The sequence below is a fragment of the Hyposmocoma kahamanoa genome, unplaced genomic scaffold, assembly GCF_003589595.1.
Source record: "Hyposmocoma kahamanoa isolate Upper Pololo Valley unplaced genomic scaffold, ASM358959v1 224, whole genome shotgun sequence".
NCBI lineage: Eukaryota > Metazoa > Arthropoda > Insecta > Lepidoptera > Cosmopterigidae > Hyposmocoma > Hyposmocoma kahamanoa.
In genome coordinates this window covers 3,179,102-3,200,273 of record NW_020653743.1, presented here as the reverse complement: position 1 = coordinate 3,200,273, position 21,172 = coordinate 3,179,102, and the positions used below count along the sequence as shown (strand labels likewise).

Sequence of the window (21,172 nt, the reverse complement as noted above, 5' to 3'; positions counted from 1 at the left end):
ATGTCCTTGTCATTTTTATGACGTAGTGCGAAAGAGATGAGCCTATAGATTATAATTGCGTTATTGTATTCTTTATTCCTATTTTAACAGTTGGTCTATTAGTACAAAAATAAATATTTAGTCTTACACATTTTAAAAGTCTCCTTTATTTTTAATACACATACTTCTAAATTTAGTGTATGTATGTAAAAACCAATAATTCAAATGAACTTGTGCCCAAGAGATAGACGTATGATGGACTATTTTGTCGACTACAAGCACTAGCTGCTTGCAAGCGGGCAACCCTTTAGCGCAAGTAACTGTCATTTTACTCCATTTTCAAAAAAGACAGACTATACAATATTTCACAGTTTTTACTGCTTTTTTTTTGTTTTAGTTGTCCATGGTTGTCCATGTGTCCATGGCACCTGCTATACAGGGTTTCCCTAATGCGGATCTACGAGTGTGTTGCATTGTTTTTTTTTTATTACCTTTATCGTTTTTAGTTTTCCAATTTAGTCTACTGTATACTCAGTAAAATTTTGTTTGATTAGAATGATAATACTCTATAACAACAATCGAAAAATTAAGAATTTGACGACAGAGCAGGCACAGGCTGAAACTACAGACCTGGAATAACAATACAAACATAAAACTTGACTTACCACAAATCTGTTAACTTTGGGTACAGCAGATTTCTGCACGTTACTTTGTTGAACCTTCATGCTCTCGAATTTTGCGCGCAAACTGAAAAGCAAATAACTATAATGTAAACCTGTCACAAATGCAACGTTTTTATTTAATTGTTACAGAAATTACGTTTGAAGTCGTCATATAAAGCTATTTATAACTAGCTCATTCAGTTCTGTGTGAAGGGCGAATATAGGGGTTATTTTCTGAAACTGGCAAGAAATAATAGTTTATACATAAGGTTTTAGGCCAAGGTTTCTTAAACTGTGGTCCATGGACATCTAAGGGCGCGTGTATACGCTAAGAAATTCTACGTGTCTGCTATAGAAAAGATGAGAATAGTCGACAAGAACTTTATCGGATCTAGCCACGAAAACATGTCGAATCTGTCGTGAGAAAATAATGAGTATGTACACGATACGACTGCTTTCGGAGAGACGTATGTAGGGTAAAATGTGTCAGTGTATATATATATATATATATATATATAACGAGTCTTCCAGGTAGCTGTCATTTTACTACCGACTGTGGGAAGAAATATGTTCTTGTATATGTTGACTGCTAAGCAACACCCGTCCACGCGCATAAACATTCGTTTACTGACAATGCACCTCATCTTGCCCCATACATAGGCAAGATTTTTTTCTTGTCCGGCGCCGACGCAGTGTCGTTTTTTTTTATAATATCAAGTGACGGGACGAACAAGTCGTGCACCTGATGGTAAGCTACCATCAGGCGCACGGATATAAGGATATAGGTAGCTATAGTCCTTGACAATTACAGTGCCACTCAGAGCTTTAAATTGCAAAGATCCGCTGTATCGCATGTGCTCTTCTTACAACGGTATCAGATTTGAATTTGACATTTTTTCTGGTTCTGTGGTCTCGGCTAGGAATTCAATTAGAAAATGTCTTTTATAGATTTTATTAATTTAATTTAGTGTTAATTATTTTGTAACGTAATGTCTTTATAGTTATTTAATCTGACCCGTCTTGCATGTTGTGTTCACATCTAGTAGGATACATTCTCATCATGTCATTAGCCTAAGAAATCACTTAGCTTCTATCTGAATTGTATCCAGTTTTGTGAACCTAATAAAAAAAAAAAAAAAAGAGATCTGAGCAGCACTACCTCTGCGCCCGTGACCCTGAGACATAAGTTGACAAGTCCCATGTGCCTGTAACTTCACCAGCACCCTTACCCTTTAAAACCGGAACAATAATGCTAACGTTACTGCTTGGCGGCAGAAATAGGTAAGGTAGAAACGACACGAATTCTTGCATAGACCCGGCGACTTTTCTTAAAGTGGACACACGCCCTAAGACGCCACTCTAATTTACAAGGCAAATAATCTCAGTACAGAGTACTAAAAAAACCGACCTCCAAAGTACGTGGAATTACGTCTATTTGCTAAGTTTTATTGAAATATCCCCCAGTTCGCCACTATACAGGACATTGGAGATAATAATAATCGGTTCTCACTACTTAAAGTATATTTAGAGAAAAACGCCTTGAATTGGAGAAATAGCAAAATCAACCATTAAAATAATTGCTCCTAAATTAAAGTTAGGCGCTATTTATAAAAATGAATCTTCATGCGTGAACAGCCACCCTTAAAGGTGGATGATTTTCTTCAAAATGAAATGGGACGACTATGGAAGTACCCCCTTTCCAACAAAAAATGAATCATGAAAATCGGTTCACAAATACCGGAGTTATCGCGTAACATACATACAAAAAAAAGAACATACAGTCGAATTGAGAACCTCCTCCTTTTTTGAAGTCGGTTAAAAAAAGAGTGAAAGCCAATGCTACCCTGCGGGGTCGAGCGGTTCGGGTGCCACCACAATGAGATTTTAATTCATTTGTGACGAGAGTAACATCTGTCAACCTTTATGAACGAAGAATTTTGGCCGAAGAAAAAAAAAACAAACATTTTCGAGGCCCGCGTTGCGTCGCACGCCGCAGCCCATACGTTTAAAGAAATTAGTGTTTTCTTACAATATTATGAAGGAAAGTCTCCAAAGTATGTATTTAGGGTCAATGCAACCTGATTGTAAATAAACAAAATGAGGCAGGTCGTGACCAAAATCTTGGCACTCCATAAATTGAATAATCCATATTACACAGATAATACCATGTAATATCATGTATGTTTCTTATACTAGACGTATAAATTACCTACAAAGTCAACATTTCACAGCCAAGAAGATATGGGGATATATTCGGTAGGATAAATGATTTTTTTTATTATGCCAAGTGACAGGACTAACGAGGCTGTAATTTCACCAGCACCTTACCCCTTAAAACCGGAATGCAGTAACGCTTTGTTTGTTTGGGCGCGCGTTTAGTGTGCAAGTCTATAGAAGATAGGTCTAATAATACGTCTGTAGTCATTCCAAGACAGGATCGACTAAGACTTTGTAACGATGGGGTAGTAAAGGTATAGTCCATATAAAAAATACACATTTTATTTTTTTTCCTACTAAACTATTATACTTATGGCAAAATGTGATATGACAATATTTAATTAGGACAATCGTGAAAAAAATCCAATGTCCGCAGTATCGCTATTCCGATCCCTGATTAGAACACATTAAAAAGGCAGGGGGTCTACAAAATAAAAAACTTTGGGAACCTCTGTGCCAGAGCTACATAGTAGTAGGTAGGTAATTGCTAGCTAGCTGGTGGATTACCTCTTGGCTGTCTCAAGCTGCGACTCGCCGTCATCGTCTTCGTACTGCCGATCGATGACGACGTTCTGTCGAGGCTCCCTCTGTTCAGACTCGGACCAGTTCTCGAAGCGGTCGCGGAAGCTTTTGGTGCGTGCCAGCTGCTGTGCCTGGGTTCAAAACAATAATTTGCTTTAATAAAGAAATAAGTTAAACACTCCCGAATTTAAATGCCTTAAGCCGAAACAATGTTTGATTGATTAAAAATTATTTATGCAATTAAAAATCGGGCAAATCGTTTCTTCGTATCGTTTTAAGTTTCAAACTTTATTTGTCACCTGAGTAAATTTAAATGTATGTAAGAAGTTGAAATCTGTTATTTACATTTAAAAAGGCATGATATTTTAAAAATGTCAAGCATCTTTTTCTTTTGTTTTTAACGCACTCACACATAGCCCTGCTCTAGGTAAAACCTGTATCGCGAGTGCCATGGGACCACCCGGCACCTCAGACATGAAAATTGGTATGCAAGCTCTTCGCCACGGAGGTCGTTATTACATTCAAATTTGCGGTAAGCAAATTTAATACGTAATCCAAGTAAGGTTGGTAACAGATTGATTGCATGCAGTCGGTCACGGCTGTATGACGTCGGTTTCCACTACATGACAGTTAATGCGTGAAGACATCTCAACGCCAAGGCGCTGAAACTTTTTTTATCTTGCCTAAGCGTGCGGTGAGCTAAAAAGTTTGGGAACCTGTGATTACTGCTATCTTTTAAAACTTATTTTACTACTATGCACCTGTTTAAGAGCCTCGTCCCTCTCTCTAGCTTCGATATAGAGCCTTCTGCGTTCGTCCTCACTGTCCTCTTCGTATTCCTCTTCAGAGGAATACTCCTCCTCGGAAGAATCACCGCGGTGGTTGGTCTCGCCGGGGGGAGGGGGAGTGAAGCGCTTCAGGGGTTTGGGACCTGCAAAAGACGGAATTATGACGGACATAATATTTTTTTAGCAATCTCGATTTATATCACACATGGCGCCATCTATTGAACAGAACCAGCATGTCTCTAACTAAAACGCGGGCGGGATATATGCAAAAATCGAACACGTAGAAAAATTCCTTTGATCCAGCTGGATTCGAACCAACGTCTTCCAGCAAACCGTGCCAGACACTATGCCAACTAAGCCACGGAACGAAATAGCGGACCTTACGAATATTTGTATGTGCTTGTTGTCGCCATCTGTGAGAAATCTAGTTCTTCACTCAGTAATATTATACTGATATTGTTTAGGGTATTCTATTTTAAGGTAAGTTCCGATATATCGACGCCTCCTACGTAAAGTATCGTATGTCGAAATTGCCAAGTTTACATGGGAGTGTTTTAAAGTTCTCCGTTTCATTCGGCAAGGCTTGTTACTCACATAGAGTGATCATCTAATAGATCATCTAACCGATATCTAGGATTTTATGATACTCAACGAGATTTGCCGAATAAAAGTGAGAAATCTAAAGTAACGTGTTATGCTTATTTCAGTGAATTCAGAACTTTAAAAGGCTCCCCTGCAAACTTGGCAATTTTGACGTACGATACTATATTTACGTGGGAGGGGTCGATATACACGTTAACTAATTGTTTTCAAATAGAAAATTTTGAACTCTAACTTATGCTATTGAAAACGGATATTTGAGCAATTATCACTAAGCCGCGTTTTAGTTACTGGACAGCAGCACGTACCATGAGTTTCCTCGGGCTTATGCTGCTTTTCCTCCATCTGCCTGAAGACGGAGATCATCCTGGAGGCCGTGTGGCGGTCGGCCGCGAAGCTTGTGTCCACGGCCGGTTCCGCGCTGCGTACCACGCAGGGGTCGTGGTACACTTCCGGCGAGGGAGATTTCGGGCGCTGCGATGATGCCACAAAATAGCTATTTTAGTCACGCCTTTCCACTAGCACACACCAGTCAAACTATGTCTTAAACAGGATCATTCAAGTTTCAATTGGTTACTATGAATATTGAACCACCCGGAATGGTTGAGAAAGAAACAATCTTTCACATAATTTGACCTCAAGAAACCAGATATTAGTACTTATATTGGAGCAATTTGTCGATTGAAGATAACAGATAGCTGCAACACATATTTTTATTATTTATATTTAAAGACCTTCGAATACTGACTGTTTCATCACTTTACATCTATGATACTGCCGTATACGTTCGAATGCACCATCAGGAACTTTAAAGCCAAGTCGTTATGACCAACTTTGTTTGAAAGCTTGAAAAAGTAACTTCATGCATAAAAGTATTTTTGTAATGTAAATTTAAATAATTAACTGAAAGTACTCGGGTCTGAGAAAAGCCTGAGCGCCCAGTTACCACGCCTTCATGTACATTAATTGCGAATCTGAATTCTATTTACTAGGCAACAACGTTTAAATTCCTCTGAATAATACAACCGCGCGGCGACCGCGTGGGCTTAGCGCGATTAAATTCGTGTTGAATAAATGCGCCCTTATGCTATTTAAAAAACCAATTAAACTACTTATTCACAAATAAATGAATTATGAACTATTGAACTAAAGCACCTGAATCTGCCTAGGCGGCGTCATGCGGAACTCCTTGCGTGTGGCCTCCGGCTTGTACGTCTCGAAGAAGCGAAACCGGTCTGATATATCCGCAGTTTCGATCCGGACGTCCTCCACTTTGTCCTCGGCGCGGACGACGTCTTTTGGAACGAATGGCTGAATAAGAATAATTACTATTAATTTTACGTTTGACCACCATGACATTTAATTATTTTGGTGAAAGTAATCCACTAGTCTGTTATAATTATTAATACACTTAGAAAAAATCTCGATTCGACTGAATTCGAACCAACGCCATCCAGTAAACCGTGTCAGACGCTTCGCCAACCAAGCCACGGTACGAATAAGCGGTAGCGGACTTTACAAATTTTTCACAAAATGTAGCGCCATCTGTGAGAAATCTATATTAACTTTATATCTTGAATATCATGATATTTTACCACCACGATATTAATTTATTTCTTGTGGAATGACTCCATTGGTTTGTTATAATTATTAGTACAAAGATGGAAGCAAATCCGCGCCTGTATACCAATCTATGGCAACTGCTCTACCAACTGAGCCACAGATCGAGTCAGAACACCTTACAAATTTCCAAATAATAATATCTCTGATTTTTATTGGTTTTAATGGCTTTGTAGCGCCACCTATGAGAAAACTATGAAAGTTTTTTCACTCCAGAGGCTGACAAGAGATGTCGCCTTATGAATTGTAATTTTGATTTTAATGAATATTATGTCCCGTCAGATCGAAGGCATTTTTCTTTGTATTAATATTAGACTAATATTATTAATGATTTACGTACGACCTCAACACAAAAGAGCAGATCTTTTCTAGTCAGCTGTTGATAGCTGTATAGGTACCTGGCTGAATGAAGAAATAGATTTGATGGAACACATTGGTTCGAATTCAAATGGATCTAAGGTTTTTTCCTCAGTGTTCGATCTTTGTATTAATAATTATAACAAACTAGTGGAGTAATTTCACAAAATATAAAAGAATACCATTCTGGTAAAACATTCTGACATTGAGTAAACTTAAACATTAAAAACGAACAATATTAATATTATAGAATTAAAATCTATACGAGGCAACCAGACTTGTAGAACAGCTCATAGGTTCAGGCTAGTATATAATAAAAATAGATCTACAACAAGTAAACAGATGCACTGTTGTAAGAGATAATATTACTTACAATCTCTTTCCTCTTAGGCGGCTGCTGTGGCGGCGGCGAGGTGGGCGACATCGTCAAATTTTTAGCATTAGCATCCAGTTCCAGGAAGATTGATCGCGATTTCTTTCCAATGCCTGGAAAAGCAACATATGTGGAATATAGTATTATTGTTTAAGAACAATAAATACAGTAGAAGTGCTTAGTTTGCGTGGCACGTGTGCCAACTGTACGCGAAGTTCCACATACTTAAGTTCAGTCTTCCATTTTCGCTTTGTACATTGTGGCCAATAATTTCGCGCAAAAACTCGGAAAATCGTAGAAAAATGCATTATTTTGCTACTTTGGAGTGCAAACATTGATAGTGATATTATCCATGGCGGTGTTTCATATCATCGTTAAGGTTTATTTTAAATAAAATTTTAATAAATTTTCAATTTTCTGTTTACCGTAATATTTTTTTATTGTTACAAGAAACGAAAGTAAACCATGTACCGTTGCAATATGGACGCTTCTTTTTTGGACAATTAAGTAAACATCTCGTATTCGTCATCGTTCAGCTATTAACTGCTAGAGGGCAGTACATTGAATGAAATTACAATATAAAATCAAAACGTTGCAACTTGCAATAATAGGTATTGAAATTTCAAAGGTAAAGTTCAAATTATTATTTACAGTCCAGAATTCGTTGTTTTTTTTTTAAATTAGTAAATACGACCAATCATTATCAAGATTTCATAGCGTTTCAAATTATCAATGCGAGTTTTGGGGACTGCGGTTCTGATAGTAAGTTAGTAAGCGAGGCCCAGGCACTCCCATTGGTTTATTCCTTCCGTGTCTAACAAGGTCGGCAATTACATTGTTGCAGACCAGTTGATGTTTGATACCTTTATTGTCAGCGTAATGGTCTTTACAGAGGATCGATTGCCGCCTACGCAAACTATTTCGCCTTGCAGATGGCGGCGCAGTTGACGCGCTGTTCGACTGCCGTCTTCATAAATACAGAAATATTCGCAAAGACGTGGCCAATTGTTCGAAATTAACCATATGATAAAATATACAACACAAGTGCAAATGTCCGGCTAAAGCATCGAGTATGTAACCAGAAATAGAGACGAAATGTCGTTTGTTTGAAAACTATTCTGCCATATCATTACTGTGACAACCACTCTCCGATTGGCCAGCCCGAGTTCGAAACAATTAACCGGTGTCCTCAATGGGTGTCGTCAACTGATTCACTTCAAATCGACCAGTTAACTTGAGCTTTGCTATAATGGACGAAAATTGCAAAATTACATATTTAATATTTCATTACCGATGAAATGTGATTCCGCTTGTTTTGTAACTAGATGTTTTGCTGTTTTTCCCACACCATTGAATAGAACAGCACGGCATTGTTAGAGATATTATCTTTATTACAATAAATACAGAATGTTTTTTGAATACACTGAGACGTACACACAGGTCAGTAGTTGGCCTGTCTATATTTCAGTGCAAACGAGAGTTGATATTTATAAGAGCAGTATCGCTAATGTGTTACCAGGAATATATGGCCCGTATTTCGTCTCTATTTCTGGTTATATACTCGATGGGCTAAAGTATCACAATAAAAGCAAACTACTCCATTGGCAGATTTGTAGGTATAATGTTTGTGAAAAAGTAGAATTTTAAACTATTGCACCGCTATCTAAGACAGGTGGGACGCCCTCTAGGCGTTCCCAAATATGAAATAATAATTACTAAACTAGCGCCATCTAGTTTTCAGGGCGTGGTTCACGACAGTACACAACACTAACACATCATTATGATATGGTACGCGCCGCAGTGTTAGTAATACAGTTCACTAGATGTCGCAACTAACAATAAGCTTCACTGGGTTTGCGGAGTACCAATGTGATATACTTCTAATTTTATTTTTAGTTTTGTTAAAGGCGCGCGCAGAAAAATACAATTAGTAATAAAATTTGGTAAAAAATTAGTAAATTCATGGAAATCTCATTCAGTCTGAAGTTAGGTTATATCATATTTGACTAATGATCGATAGAATATTTATTCGAAAATATAAACTTCCCTGTTTTACTCCCATGTTTGCAATTTTAGAAGTGTGTCAGTTTTGAATGTGTCTGGTTATATATTTATAATGTTAGTCACAGTACCCTCGTTAAACAGCGAACGGTCTTCGATCTCCCGATTCTTTGGGGGCTGATTCTCGTCGTTGAACACCTCTCCAGTCTCGAACCGCTCTTTGATGGCGCGCGCCTTCTCCGCGTCCAGATCTAATTCGCGTGCTATCTTTTCAGCTGATGTTATGCCTGAAATAATGCAATCGCTCAGAGCTCGGAACAATAAATAAGTTTATATAAAGATATATCTATAATGTTATCCATGGTGATGTCTCATATCATCGTGAAGCCTTATTTTATTTAATATAATATATATATTTTTTTTGTTTATCGTAATATTCTTTTTTTGTTATAAAAAACAAAAAAAACTTATACGGTTGCAATATGGTTGCTTCTTTTTTGGAGAGCTAAGTAAACATGTCGAATATTTCACGCTACTCGTAGAACATTTAATCGTTCGTCGTTGTTCAGTTAGTGACCGCTAGATGGCAGTACATTCAATATTAAAACAAAACATAACTTGCAATAATAGGTATTGTACTTTCAACGATATGCTAACATGGTAGTTTAAATTATATTGACAGTCCAGAATTTGATACTTCTTTTTAAATAAGAAACTATGACCAGTCATTATCAAGATTTCATTCTTTTTAAAATTATGATATTCTCAGCTTTGGCGACATCGATTCTGACGGTAATCGAGGCTTAAAGCACTTTCATTGTTTATTTTTCTTCCTGGTTGAGTCAAAGAGGTGGGAAAGGCTGGGGTAGGAGCAAGAGTCCTCTCTTACATACATAGTAACATTAGTACTCGCTGTGCAATAGTTCGTCAAGTACTGCCACCATATCTGTTTCTGTCGCCAAGCAGTGTTGTCAGCATTATTGCGTTTCGCTTTTGAAAGGTGCTAGTGAAGCTACAGATACATGGGACTTGTCAACTTTGTTTCAAGGTGACGAGTGTAGTGGCAATTCTCCTCAGATCTTTGATATTAAAAGCTTTGAGTGGTACCACAACTGTTATTTCACTGCAGTCAGGTTTTGCTACTTACCTTGCTCACTTTGCAGAACGGATTGTTCGTACATCTCTTTGATCTTGGCTTGCTTGCCCTGTAATTACAAAATGATTAAAAAAAAATTATTAACACGATCCAAATCTCTCATTGGCGGAGAGATCCGTGCCTAGAAGTGGGACGTATAACGGCATGATGCTGACGACAACTGCTTTAAAACCACGGTAGACAAGGTCTTGAAAGCCAGTGTAGTGAACTGTGAACAGTTGTCTTTACCATTATGAGTTAAAAGGGGTTAACTATCAGTAGCCCCAAATGACATTTACCACAAATGACTTTTGCTAGAATTTTCATAACCTCGAAAGTGATTTTGAGAGGAAAATGTTTTTTCTTTTAAACCTAATTTAACCTAACCGAACCTAACTAAATCGTAAAACATCCAACATATCCTGAAAGAACAACGGTTTCGTTATAATTCGGTTTTCGGTGTAATGACCATTCGAACAAACGTTACTTCGGAAAAACGAAATCCGAGTTTGTGATAGGTTACTGTTAAAAAGATTTGAGCCCTAGGAAGAATAGATAAAGTCTTACAAGAATTTTGAAGTACTTGCTAAACTTGCCATTGTTTATCAGCTTTACATTTTTAAACAATTATTACGCTCAATTCATACCTGCCGAAAACGTGCAGATTGTGCTAACGTTTCTCTCCTCCAAAAGACGGGGTAAGGGTAAGTAAGATGTTATTAGGTACATTTTTACTTGATACATAATGTAGAGTTAATTATATGTATTTGCGTGTGATGCACTTTGGTGGCGTGGCTTACTGGGTTGCAATCGCTCACCACATGGTACTGGCAGAAAATCAGCTCTGTTTGACTTTTAACGGTCTACAGTATTTATGCTATAGTCCATTTGTTTAGGTACTTAAGTAAGTAGACATCTCCAGATTGTTTACATTTAGTTAAATGTAAGCAATCTTGACATGTCTATTTAATGAAATATACATTTATAAAATTATTTTTACTTACCTTCTAATACAAAATACAAATACTTAGCTTCATATGAAGTTGCATGCCCTTTTTTATACCTATTGATTTGTAAAGTATGTTTCAACAAAAAGATGTATCAAGATACCTAAAGAAATGGACTATGAGTCAGGGCCATTTCAGCACAAACTATTGTCATACATAAAATTTTGTTAATTCTCACAGTATTTGTTTTTATCAAAGTATGTTAACCCCTCCTACGTAAAGTATCGTATGTCGAAATTGCCAAGTTTACAGGGGAGCGTTTTAAACTTTTGGATTCACTGAAATGACTTTATTTCTCAGTTTTATCCGGCAAAACTCAAACATAGTATTATAAAATCCTAGATAGCAGTTAGATGAACAACCACAATCTATTTCATTATTTTACTATTTAATTTATCATTTCCATGCTAAAGTCACGTGTTATATTCATTTCAGTGAATTCAATACTTAACTTTAACTTAACTTAACTTAACTTTAAAAAATAAACAATTTAGATTTTCAGTACAAATCGGCAATTTCATACTTTAACCCCTATTACTACCTTTGTAGTATAGCATTTCGAATCTTTAACTTATGAAGGACAAAGGTTTAATTGATTTCAAGTGATAGAATGTACAATGCGGCACCGCGAGCAGCCGCGAGACCGTGCGAATCTTGTAGCGACTAGTTCAAAGAGGCACCAAGCCGGGTCTTCCGGCCGCTGCGCGCCTCTACTGTTTCAGTGTGGCGAGACCCTTACCCCCATTTGACTAATTTGTTTCATAAGCTTTGTATCATTTATATGATTTGATTTTCAACTTATGATCACATGTGGCTCTTATAATCCTGTGAAGGCAGGACGATATCAAAACTTACCATAAACAATCTGCTCCTTATATTCTGTATCTCCTGTTTCCTCTCGCGATGCCTTTCCGAATTCGAATCCTGGCCCTTTTCGAACTTGCCGACAATTTCGCTCATGTTGCTGAAGGCTACCGGCTGCTCTTTCGTAGACGTGTGCTTATATGACTTCCGAAGCACTGAGTCGTCATCTGTAATCAAATGTAAAAAGATGATGAGTTCGATAGTGCTAACAGCTTGAGCACACACTCGCTGCACCCAGTTAGAGTCGGAAGCGTCTTGGTGTGCATATTTTTAAACTTTAACATATTACATAAAGAAGCCGGAAAGTAGCCGGTTTGACTCGGAGCGCGCGCTGTGATTGGCTGGGATAAATCGGCAAGTCATAGCACTGCGTATTTTTTTTATAATACCAAATGGCGGGACGGACAAGTCGTGCACCTGGTGGTAAGCGACATGCCTATCCATAACAGTTGCAGTGCCACTCAGGTCTTTAAATCGCAAAGATCTTAGGGGAACTACCACTGGGTCCGTCACCCTGAGACACAAGTTGACCAGTCCTATGTGCTTGTAATTTCACCAGCACCCTTACCCTGCAAAACCGGAACACAATAATGCTGACATCACTGCTTGGCGGCAGAAATATGTAAGGTGGGAGAACTTTCTCTGGACCAACTCTTACACAAGGAGCTCTACTTCTACTAAAAACATTAGTAGCAAGTACACGTTAGTACCTACGCGTTTATTATTGAATATGTTGAAATTTTGGATATAAGTTTTAAAAACGGTGAGGTATACGCGCTGTCTAGTGTACTAGATAATACGTCTTTTGATAATACTAAGAAAATTTTAGGCAAGCCAGTGGGAATCGAGTTATTTGGACGCCACCGGTGCACACTCCACACATCAGCCTAGTGCAGCAAGCGAACAGCTACAGGTGAAGAATGAAAATCAGCAATGCAGAGTCTTTAACCTTTTTGTCCATATTACTTAATTGTATTTTATATTAGTTTATAATGCTTGATTTCTGTTTTGTGGAGAAATAAATGTCTTTTTTATTTTATTTCAAACCAAGAAATTACGAAGTGAACTCAAAACTCAAAAAGTTAATTTAAATTCTTGCTTTAAATGTACAGAAAATTAATTTTGTAAATACGAAAAACATGCTAGACTCGCCATTTTTGCTTCGTCGAAGTTAAAGGAGAATTATAATGCATAATTTCAATTTAGTGAATTTTTAGTGATGTAGATACTATGACTTCGCTGTATTACTGCCCATGCGCAGGAGTCGGACGTTGTTTATAAGTCAGGACAATACATGACACTTCCACAACGGGAAGAGAATGCCATTAACATAAAGAAGACAAACCATTTTATCCAATGAAAAATCTTGAATTTTAAATTAATTACATGACGTCATTTTGGCCCATCCTCATTGGATGGCGTAACTAGTGATGGTGGAAGCCTACGTCCTATATTTGTTTTTAAATGAACTGTCTCCTTTATTTTTGTGCGAGCATCATGAGCGATTCCATTCGGAAAATATTTAATTTGTAAAAAAAATAAATGAAAATTAATTCCGTTAAGAATATCGCGAAACTTGCGCCATATATTACAATTTTTAGTATTTTTTTGCAAGCCATCAATAATTTTCTTTCTATATAATAATAATAAACACATTATATTTAAAAAATAATCATTATTGGATTATTTATTATTTACTGCGGAATTTTTATTATCTTATCGACATTTTTTATGGATAATTTTAACAAAAGCACTTTTATAATTTAGCAATACCTTCTAACATGCTGATTTTTCGACGGTGGTGTCAGAACGAATTTCAAGAATGTAGATGTCAACGACTGTGTCATTTTTTTTGAAATTTATGGTCATAGAATAAAACAAGTTTTTATTGACCCAAATAAGACTGAACATAATCTATTTTTAAACACGTACGCAAAAAGAGAGCAGTTGTAGTTTAAACCTTTATGTTTGTAGCAAAGTGGCTTTCTCTGTGATCTTGTATAAGTATGTAAGTAAATTCTTTATATTCTCCATAAATTTGTAACAATAATTGAAATGACAAGTGGTATATAGTGGAAAATTTGAAGAGGCCGGAGCCTAAACTAGGAAATCCTGTGTTTTAGATCACCAGGCCTCCACCTCCAGAAGCTCTGATTAGTATTTATTTATAAGTCCATGGAAACAATTTATATAAATTGAAAAAAGAGAGAAAAAAATATGTGAGAGATCGAGTGCGTGAGATGTGTGTGAGCATGTGTACGTGTGAGTGCAACCTTTTATATAAGATCATTGAGTTTCCTAGTTTATTTATACCTCTTTTTTATGATAAACTCCATCTCACTTGATGGGAAGTGCCTAATAATAATGCCTATTTACTCTGGCCTTGAAAATGCAGGGAATTACACTACATAGCCGTTTGCCATATTGATTTGCGAATCTTGGAATATCCACGACATAGGGGTGGAATTTTTGTATCATCTTTGTGCATCTGGCAAAACATGAGGGCCAACATGTTGCTACATAGCTCAAAATTAAAAACAAAAAATTTAAAAACTTTCTAATACAGGCGACGACGTCGTGCAGTAAAAATGGGGTGCTTTTTCTTCTTAAAATCGAACAAAGGTCTGTAGTTAATGGACTATCACTTACCGTCTTCTTCTTCCTCAGGTTCGCTGGAGCTAGCTTCGACAGGCACCCCGTTCAGGTATTCGTCGGAGACGCCGACGTCCATGCCTTTCGCCTTGAATCTGCATACAAATTGTAATAATTACAAAACGGTATCTTTTTAGCCATGTACGTCCCATTGCTTTGCAAAGTTCTTCCCTAAGTAGTGGGGTAGAGGGTCTAAGCCAGAGGTACCCAAACTTGTTTCTTTGGTAGACCATGTGCAAATTTTTCCTTACGTAGACCACCTGCTTTTCTAATATTTATTTTTATTACAAATTCGTCAAAAAAAACAAATTGATGTTAATTTTTAAGTTTTTTTTAATCGTGACTATAAAATTGTTTGACCATGATATTCAATCATTTTTGTAAAATTACTCCACTAGATTATTATGTTATTAATACAAAGGTCGAATACTAATCCTGTTGGATTCGAACAAGCGTCTTTTAGCAAACCGTGTCACGGAACGGACCTTGCGAATTGTTCAAATTCTGAATTATCTGTTTTGTACCATATCGTTTATTTATAGTTATTTTTTATACAAGTGCGAAAAATTTGTCATTATTCACTAGTCTCGAGACTCGCGACAAGGGAAAATGACAATTCCGCACGTATATCAAACGACGTTTTTTTAAAAAACTACATTGAAAGTAAAATAATTAGTATTTTAGTGGCGCAGCGCACAGCGGTGTCGCCTAATACCTTAGAGGATGGACAAAAATAAATAGTCTAAGCGTAATACTCACTTCCGGTCATTGTTAATACGCAATCAGCCATTTTTATGGAAAATATTTTGGTATTTTCAAATGTAACCCGTTGTTTTATAAAACACCTATGCAATATAAACAAATAAGATGTTTGTAAGTAAATATAAGTTTTAATGACGAATGACTTACGTCACAAAGCACATAAATATTAAATAAATATACAACGTCGTTAGTTCTATGTTTAGGACTTGAAACAACAGTAAATTTAAAAAAATTGGAAAGTAAAAAGCCCTAGTGCGAAAAATCCAACTTTCGACACGATTTGTAGTACATAAAAATACCACGTTTTGAGCAACTGTATTAAAAAATTCTTATTTTAATGTAGGGATTATATTATTTTAACCTTTCTCTTTTTAACTGTAAAGAAAATAGGAGTTATATATAATAAATAAAGAGTTTCAAGAGAGATTCAATTGAATAATTATTTTCATATTCAGAATCTGTATAGCTTGCAGTGACAGCCAATAAGTACGGTGTAGATCTACCTCTAACTTAGTAACGTATTGTACATTTTGGTATTATTGTACATGCATCATGTTGGCTTAATTGGCAATAAATAAACAAATACATAAATTCATTAAACCAAATTAATTGAGTATAATGGTGAAACAAAGTGACATTCCATAAAAACCTAAAAATTACAAATACAATTTGAATACGCTAAAGCATTTTTAAGTTTAATTTTCCTTTTTGGAACTTCCTCACAAGTGTAATGAATTTGCAAAACATTGTATGACACACGGAGAAAGCATTAATTGCAAACGTTCGTGCCATTTAAAGATTTTGAATGTGCCTCTGTTCTTAATTGCCTACTTACCGCTCTCATAAATGTATTTAACATCATTATCATCAACCCTTTTATACGTCCCACTGTTGTGCACGGGTCTCCTCTCAGGTGAGAGTTTAGGCCATAGGTTCCCATATTTTTTGGCTCATTTAGGAACGATAAAAAGTTTCAACGCCCAACATCACAAAAAATAATTAATACATGTATTTTTTATATTAACTTAACAAAAAAATCACAATATATGTATATATATATATATATATATATATACATGTATACACTACAAATATATGTATATACACTACAAATATATGTATATATATATATATATATATATACATATATTTGTAGTGTAGTTTATATAGATAATTCAGGTTTTTTTCCAAATGTTGTAGCATCCCCTGGATAGCATCAACACCCCCCAATTGCTACCGAACACAACGTTGCCTATCTGCCGGTTTTCCACAAAATATGTTTAATTTGGTGAGTGTGTTCATGAGCTCCATCAGCTCATTCCGCCCGCTCCCTTTTATCATCGGACATCCAGACCTACGGTGGGATATCATCTCTAATTGCTCGATATTCTCTTCAGGCGTACTAAGCTCTTTTCGTCATCTTTTATTATGCGCACAGTCCAGGAATGGAATTCTCTGCCAGTGACTGTGTTTCGAGCACATACAACTATCTTTCTTATTTATCTTTAGGTAAGGTAACAATAATAATAATAACGCACACACTCAACACACGAAAACCTTGTATCGCGGGTGCCATGGACACACGCATAGACAACTACAAATTACACTCAAACTCACGGGGGAAATAAATGTAGGCCTTACAAGTATTTCTCTCGGCCCGGGAATCGAACTTGGGACCTCTGCGTGGCAGTCCAGCATGGTAACCATTCGGCCACGCAGCTAGTTAAGTTAAGGCAGGTGCGACTGAACAGGCATCTTTTGGGCGAGTTTGTTCGTTGAACAAACTCGGAAAGATACTCGAAAACTAGGAAATATAAGTCTTTCCTCCACGGTTAGGTAATGGTCAAGATAAAGTCCAATTACTTAAAAAAACTGCTATCAGTGTCGAGTATTAGCAGTAGAGCTCCTTGTCAAAGAGTTGGTCCAGGGATGTACTGCCACCTTACTTATTTCTGCCGCCAAGCAGTAATGTTAGCATTACTGCGTTGCGGTTTTTGGAGGGTAAAGGTGCTGGTGAAATTACAGGCTCGTGGGACTTGTCAACTTATATCGCAGGGTGACGGGCGCAGTGGCATGGCCCTTCAGATCTTTGCGATTTAAAGCTCTGATTGGCATTCCAACTGCAATGGACAGGCGTGTAGCTTACCCACCAGGCACACCAGCCTTCCCTTCACTTGATAATAAGTATATAAAAACAGAACCCCCTAGGATTCTTTAACGCCCACTAGGTGGGCCTGGTGGGTGGGTTAGGGACCAGTTTGGGAAATGTTTTAGGTCATACTCCGCCACGCTGACGCAATGCAGGTAAGGGACTTCACATGTTTTCCGAGTGTTGTGAACCTTCGATGTGCAGGTCTCATCACGAAGCTCATAGTAAATTTCAACTTAAATTTCCCACATAAATTCAGAGGTGCGAGACCGGAATCGAACCCACGGCCTTAAAGAAGCGCTAGTCCAAACCAATGGGCTACCACGGCTTATGTATTGGAATTAATAATAATCCAAAGATAATACCTTAGCATTCTGGGAACTAACACACAAGTATCACTAAAAAGCCACTCATTAATACTAAAAAGTAAACAACTTGGAAAAAATTGTGTCACTAAAAATTCACCGTCATGAACACTGAAATTGCTTGCCAATTTTTTTTTTAAAGAGAAATAAATTAAAAACTCAACATTTGTCCTACTTCATTGTAACATAACACCGCAATGATCCAGTAACATGGTAACGATATTCTTTTTATCATATTACCAATACTGCATTACCATTTCTAATTCTTTATTGGTATAATAATAAAGTAAAAAATGCCGTAACTTTACGACTACAAGACAAACATGTGGCTGGTTGAAGAGATGGCGGTATTTTTAAATTAGGAAAATTACAAATGTTTTTAATACATTACCGTTTACCTTTGTAACAAAATTTGTTTATAAAATTAATGGTCGGCCATTTTGTTGTTTAAATAATAATACTGAGAGACATTTCGATTTGATAAATTAAAAATCTATAAAAACGCAACAAAAAGGTGCAATGTATGGTCACGGCTTGTAATGTCTATGAATGGGGATATCGTCGTCTCTTTGTTGCTTGTTAAAAAAAAGAAAAGAAACATTTTTAAAAGAGAATTCTGAGACAAACCAAAACGTACCATAGTAGCTGTCTAAATACGAGCTGTCCCCCTTCCTCCCGTATGTATATATGAGACCAACTTTCTCAAAATGCCACTTGATAATTTTTATGATGTTAGCAATTACATACTTTTTTGTTTTGAATGAGTAACCATGTATGTCGTTGGCTAAATTCGAAAATCTCGTAACTTTTGAGTAGGCACAAAAAACAGACTTGCTAGAAATAATTGTAACAATCTATGATTATACCTAAACTTACTAAAGTTGTAACTAAAAGAAAGTGTACAAATTATATTTTCAGCTTTAATTGCTCGATATTACGCTTGAAAGTAAAAAGGGATCTCATTCAGAAACAAGTTTCAAATTTAGCTGAATTGTAAATATCAATCAATGTATGTAAATACACAAAAAATGTAATTCAAACCTTTCTTGCATAGCCAGCAATGTGCATGCGCCATTAATTTTTATACACTCGCATGTCTTCGCTGGAGAGTAGTTCTCAAGAGATTCAAAAATAGAACATTCCGAATCGACACTTCTGTATGACGCAAGAAAATTTTGTAGCACGCCAGAGACGATTTGATACTTGGAATATTTTTGAACTTTCTAATTATTATAAATATAAAACGTAAATTGAGGTCTTTGCGTGGTTTCCTTCTTAATGCCACTTGTTAGTTGTATTAATTTCATTAATTGCGAAAATTACATATATTATGAATTAAAAATTTCTGTCCGCAGTTGTAACTGCATTGCATTACACACCGTGTCATAGTATTTTTATGGTAAAGCAACAAAATATTGTAGATTATTCGAAACCAGTAAAAGTTAACAATCTCATGAACCTACATTTGGAAAATTAAGTCAATGATGATTAATTCAGTGACAGTGATATTTATCTCTGCATGAAATTTAAAACTAAGTGCTAAAAACTAAAACAAAATGTCTAAAATATTTCCAATTATTAATGACAGCTGTCATAGAAGTAACATAGACGATGTTCAAATTCGAAAGTCTAATAACCTATTTATTGCATCAAATGTTGTTGCCGCTTGAAGTCAATAGAGAAGACGTGCTGGCTAATTGACGGGAAATAACTCTGAGCAAAAAAAAACTACTTCCTGCAAAACGCGTGTCTCACAGGCCAGTCAGTTGATTGACGACTTTTAAAGGAAGGTAAATAAGAGTGAAGAAATTTAATAGTAAATCGTTCCTACCTTTATATTCAATTTATGAATTCGGCTAATTACAATAACAAAAAGAAATTAATTTTAATAGAGAAGAAATTAATGAAATAAATATAGATTTGATTTTAAAAAGTACAGACCCCTGCTTAATACCAAGCCCGTGATAAGTATCCCGAGGCTAATAATAACAAAATATTACGTATTAGAAAACTGAAATAAAACTGTTTAGTATCAAGATCGTTTGAATCAATTATAAAACTCACATTAAAAATAAAGCCAACATATTCATGAACTTTACTACACTCGAAATAAAGATCAACAACGTTTCAAATAACACTTTTTTTACATATAAAAAACAGTAAACGAGGCGTTGAAAAAAGATTAAAGCAAGATGAAGTTGTTTTATGTTTGTGCTTTTAGTCAATATGAAAGTGTAGAAAGACAAGTAATAATATAATGGCCGCTTCCAATGTGTCATCAGATTTTTAAGGTTACAGGTCTTTACAGAGTGAATCTCAGGTTATTCAGGTATTGCAGTTTATCTGTCAAATTGTTTTATTTATAATAACAAGTGACGGGACGAACGAGTCGTGCGCCTGACGGTAAGCTACAAGACTGTCCATAACAGTTGTAGTGCCAACTGAGCTTTAAATCGCAAAGATCTGAGGGGCACTGCCACTGCGCCCATCGCCTTGAGACATAAGTTGATAAGTGTCATGTGCCTGTAATTTCACCAGCACGCTTACCCTTACACCAGACGCGACTTGTTCGTCCCGCCAAGTAGTAACGTGAGCATTACTGCGTTCCGGTAGTGTAGTAGTTCCGGATGTTGGTGAAATTACAGATATATGGGACTTGTTAACTTATATATCAGGGTGACGGGCGCAGTGCCCTTAAGATTTTTGCGATTTAAAGCTCTGGAGTCCTGGTGTCACAGGTGTTACTTGATATCATAAAAAAATGTTTGGAAATTTAAATCCGGAAAAATAGTTTCATTTCCAATGTTTGGAAAAGTTTGTTTCTAAATTGGTCGTAACGGGAATCGCACCGTGATCCCATCGCATGCCCAGGGCTACCGAATCGACCACAGAACAATAAATACAGTAGAAGCGGTTAGTGAGCGTCAGACGCGTGCCAATTATAGGTCTCGTAAGACCTGCCTGAATTCAGTCCGCCAGTTTGGCGTTGTGTGGTATGTTTGTGTCATTCTTTCGCGGAAATTGTCTAAAATCCTAGAAAAATGCCTTATTGTGCTGGTTTGTAATGCAAACTGTTGCGGACACCGAGCTACATAATCCGCGCCGACCGCCTACTCGCC

The 21,172-nt window shown here is 36.6% G+C and overlaps 1 protein-coding gene across 1 annotated transcript in view; it reads right to left on the bottom strand.

Annotated features, from left to right (window-relative positions):
• LOC113228128 (protein-methionine sulfoxide oxidase mical3a) overlaps nucleotides 1-21,172 on the bottom strand; it is a 34,197-nt gene that overhangs the window by 4,101 nt on the left and 8,924 nt on the right. Inside the window, exons 6-15 of the mRNA XM_026461308.1 lie at nucleotides 14,775-14,872; nucleotides 12,117-12,292; nucleotides 10,267-10,324; nucleotides 9,251-9,406; nucleotides 7,119-7,231; nucleotides 5,924-6,079; nucleotides 5,077-5,242; nucleotides 4,142-4,311; nucleotides 3,366-3,511; nucleotides 645-726 (exon numbers count right to left, since the gene is read on the bottom strand). Of these exons, the coding sequence (XP_026317093.1) occupies nucleotides 645-726; nucleotides 3,366-3,511; nucleotides 4,142-4,311; nucleotides 5,077-5,242; nucleotides 5,924-6,079; nucleotides 7,119-7,231; nucleotides 9,251-9,406; nucleotides 10,267-10,324; nucleotides 12,117-12,292; nucleotides 14,775-14,872 (1,321 nt within the window). The remainder of the gene's footprint in view (nucleotides 1-644; nucleotides 727-3,365; nucleotides 3,512-4,141; nucleotides 4,312-5,076; nucleotides 5,243-5,923; nucleotides 6,080-7,118; nucleotides 7,232-9,250; nucleotides 9,407-10,266; nucleotides 10,325-12,116; nucleotides 12,293-14,774; nucleotides 14,873-21,172) is intronic.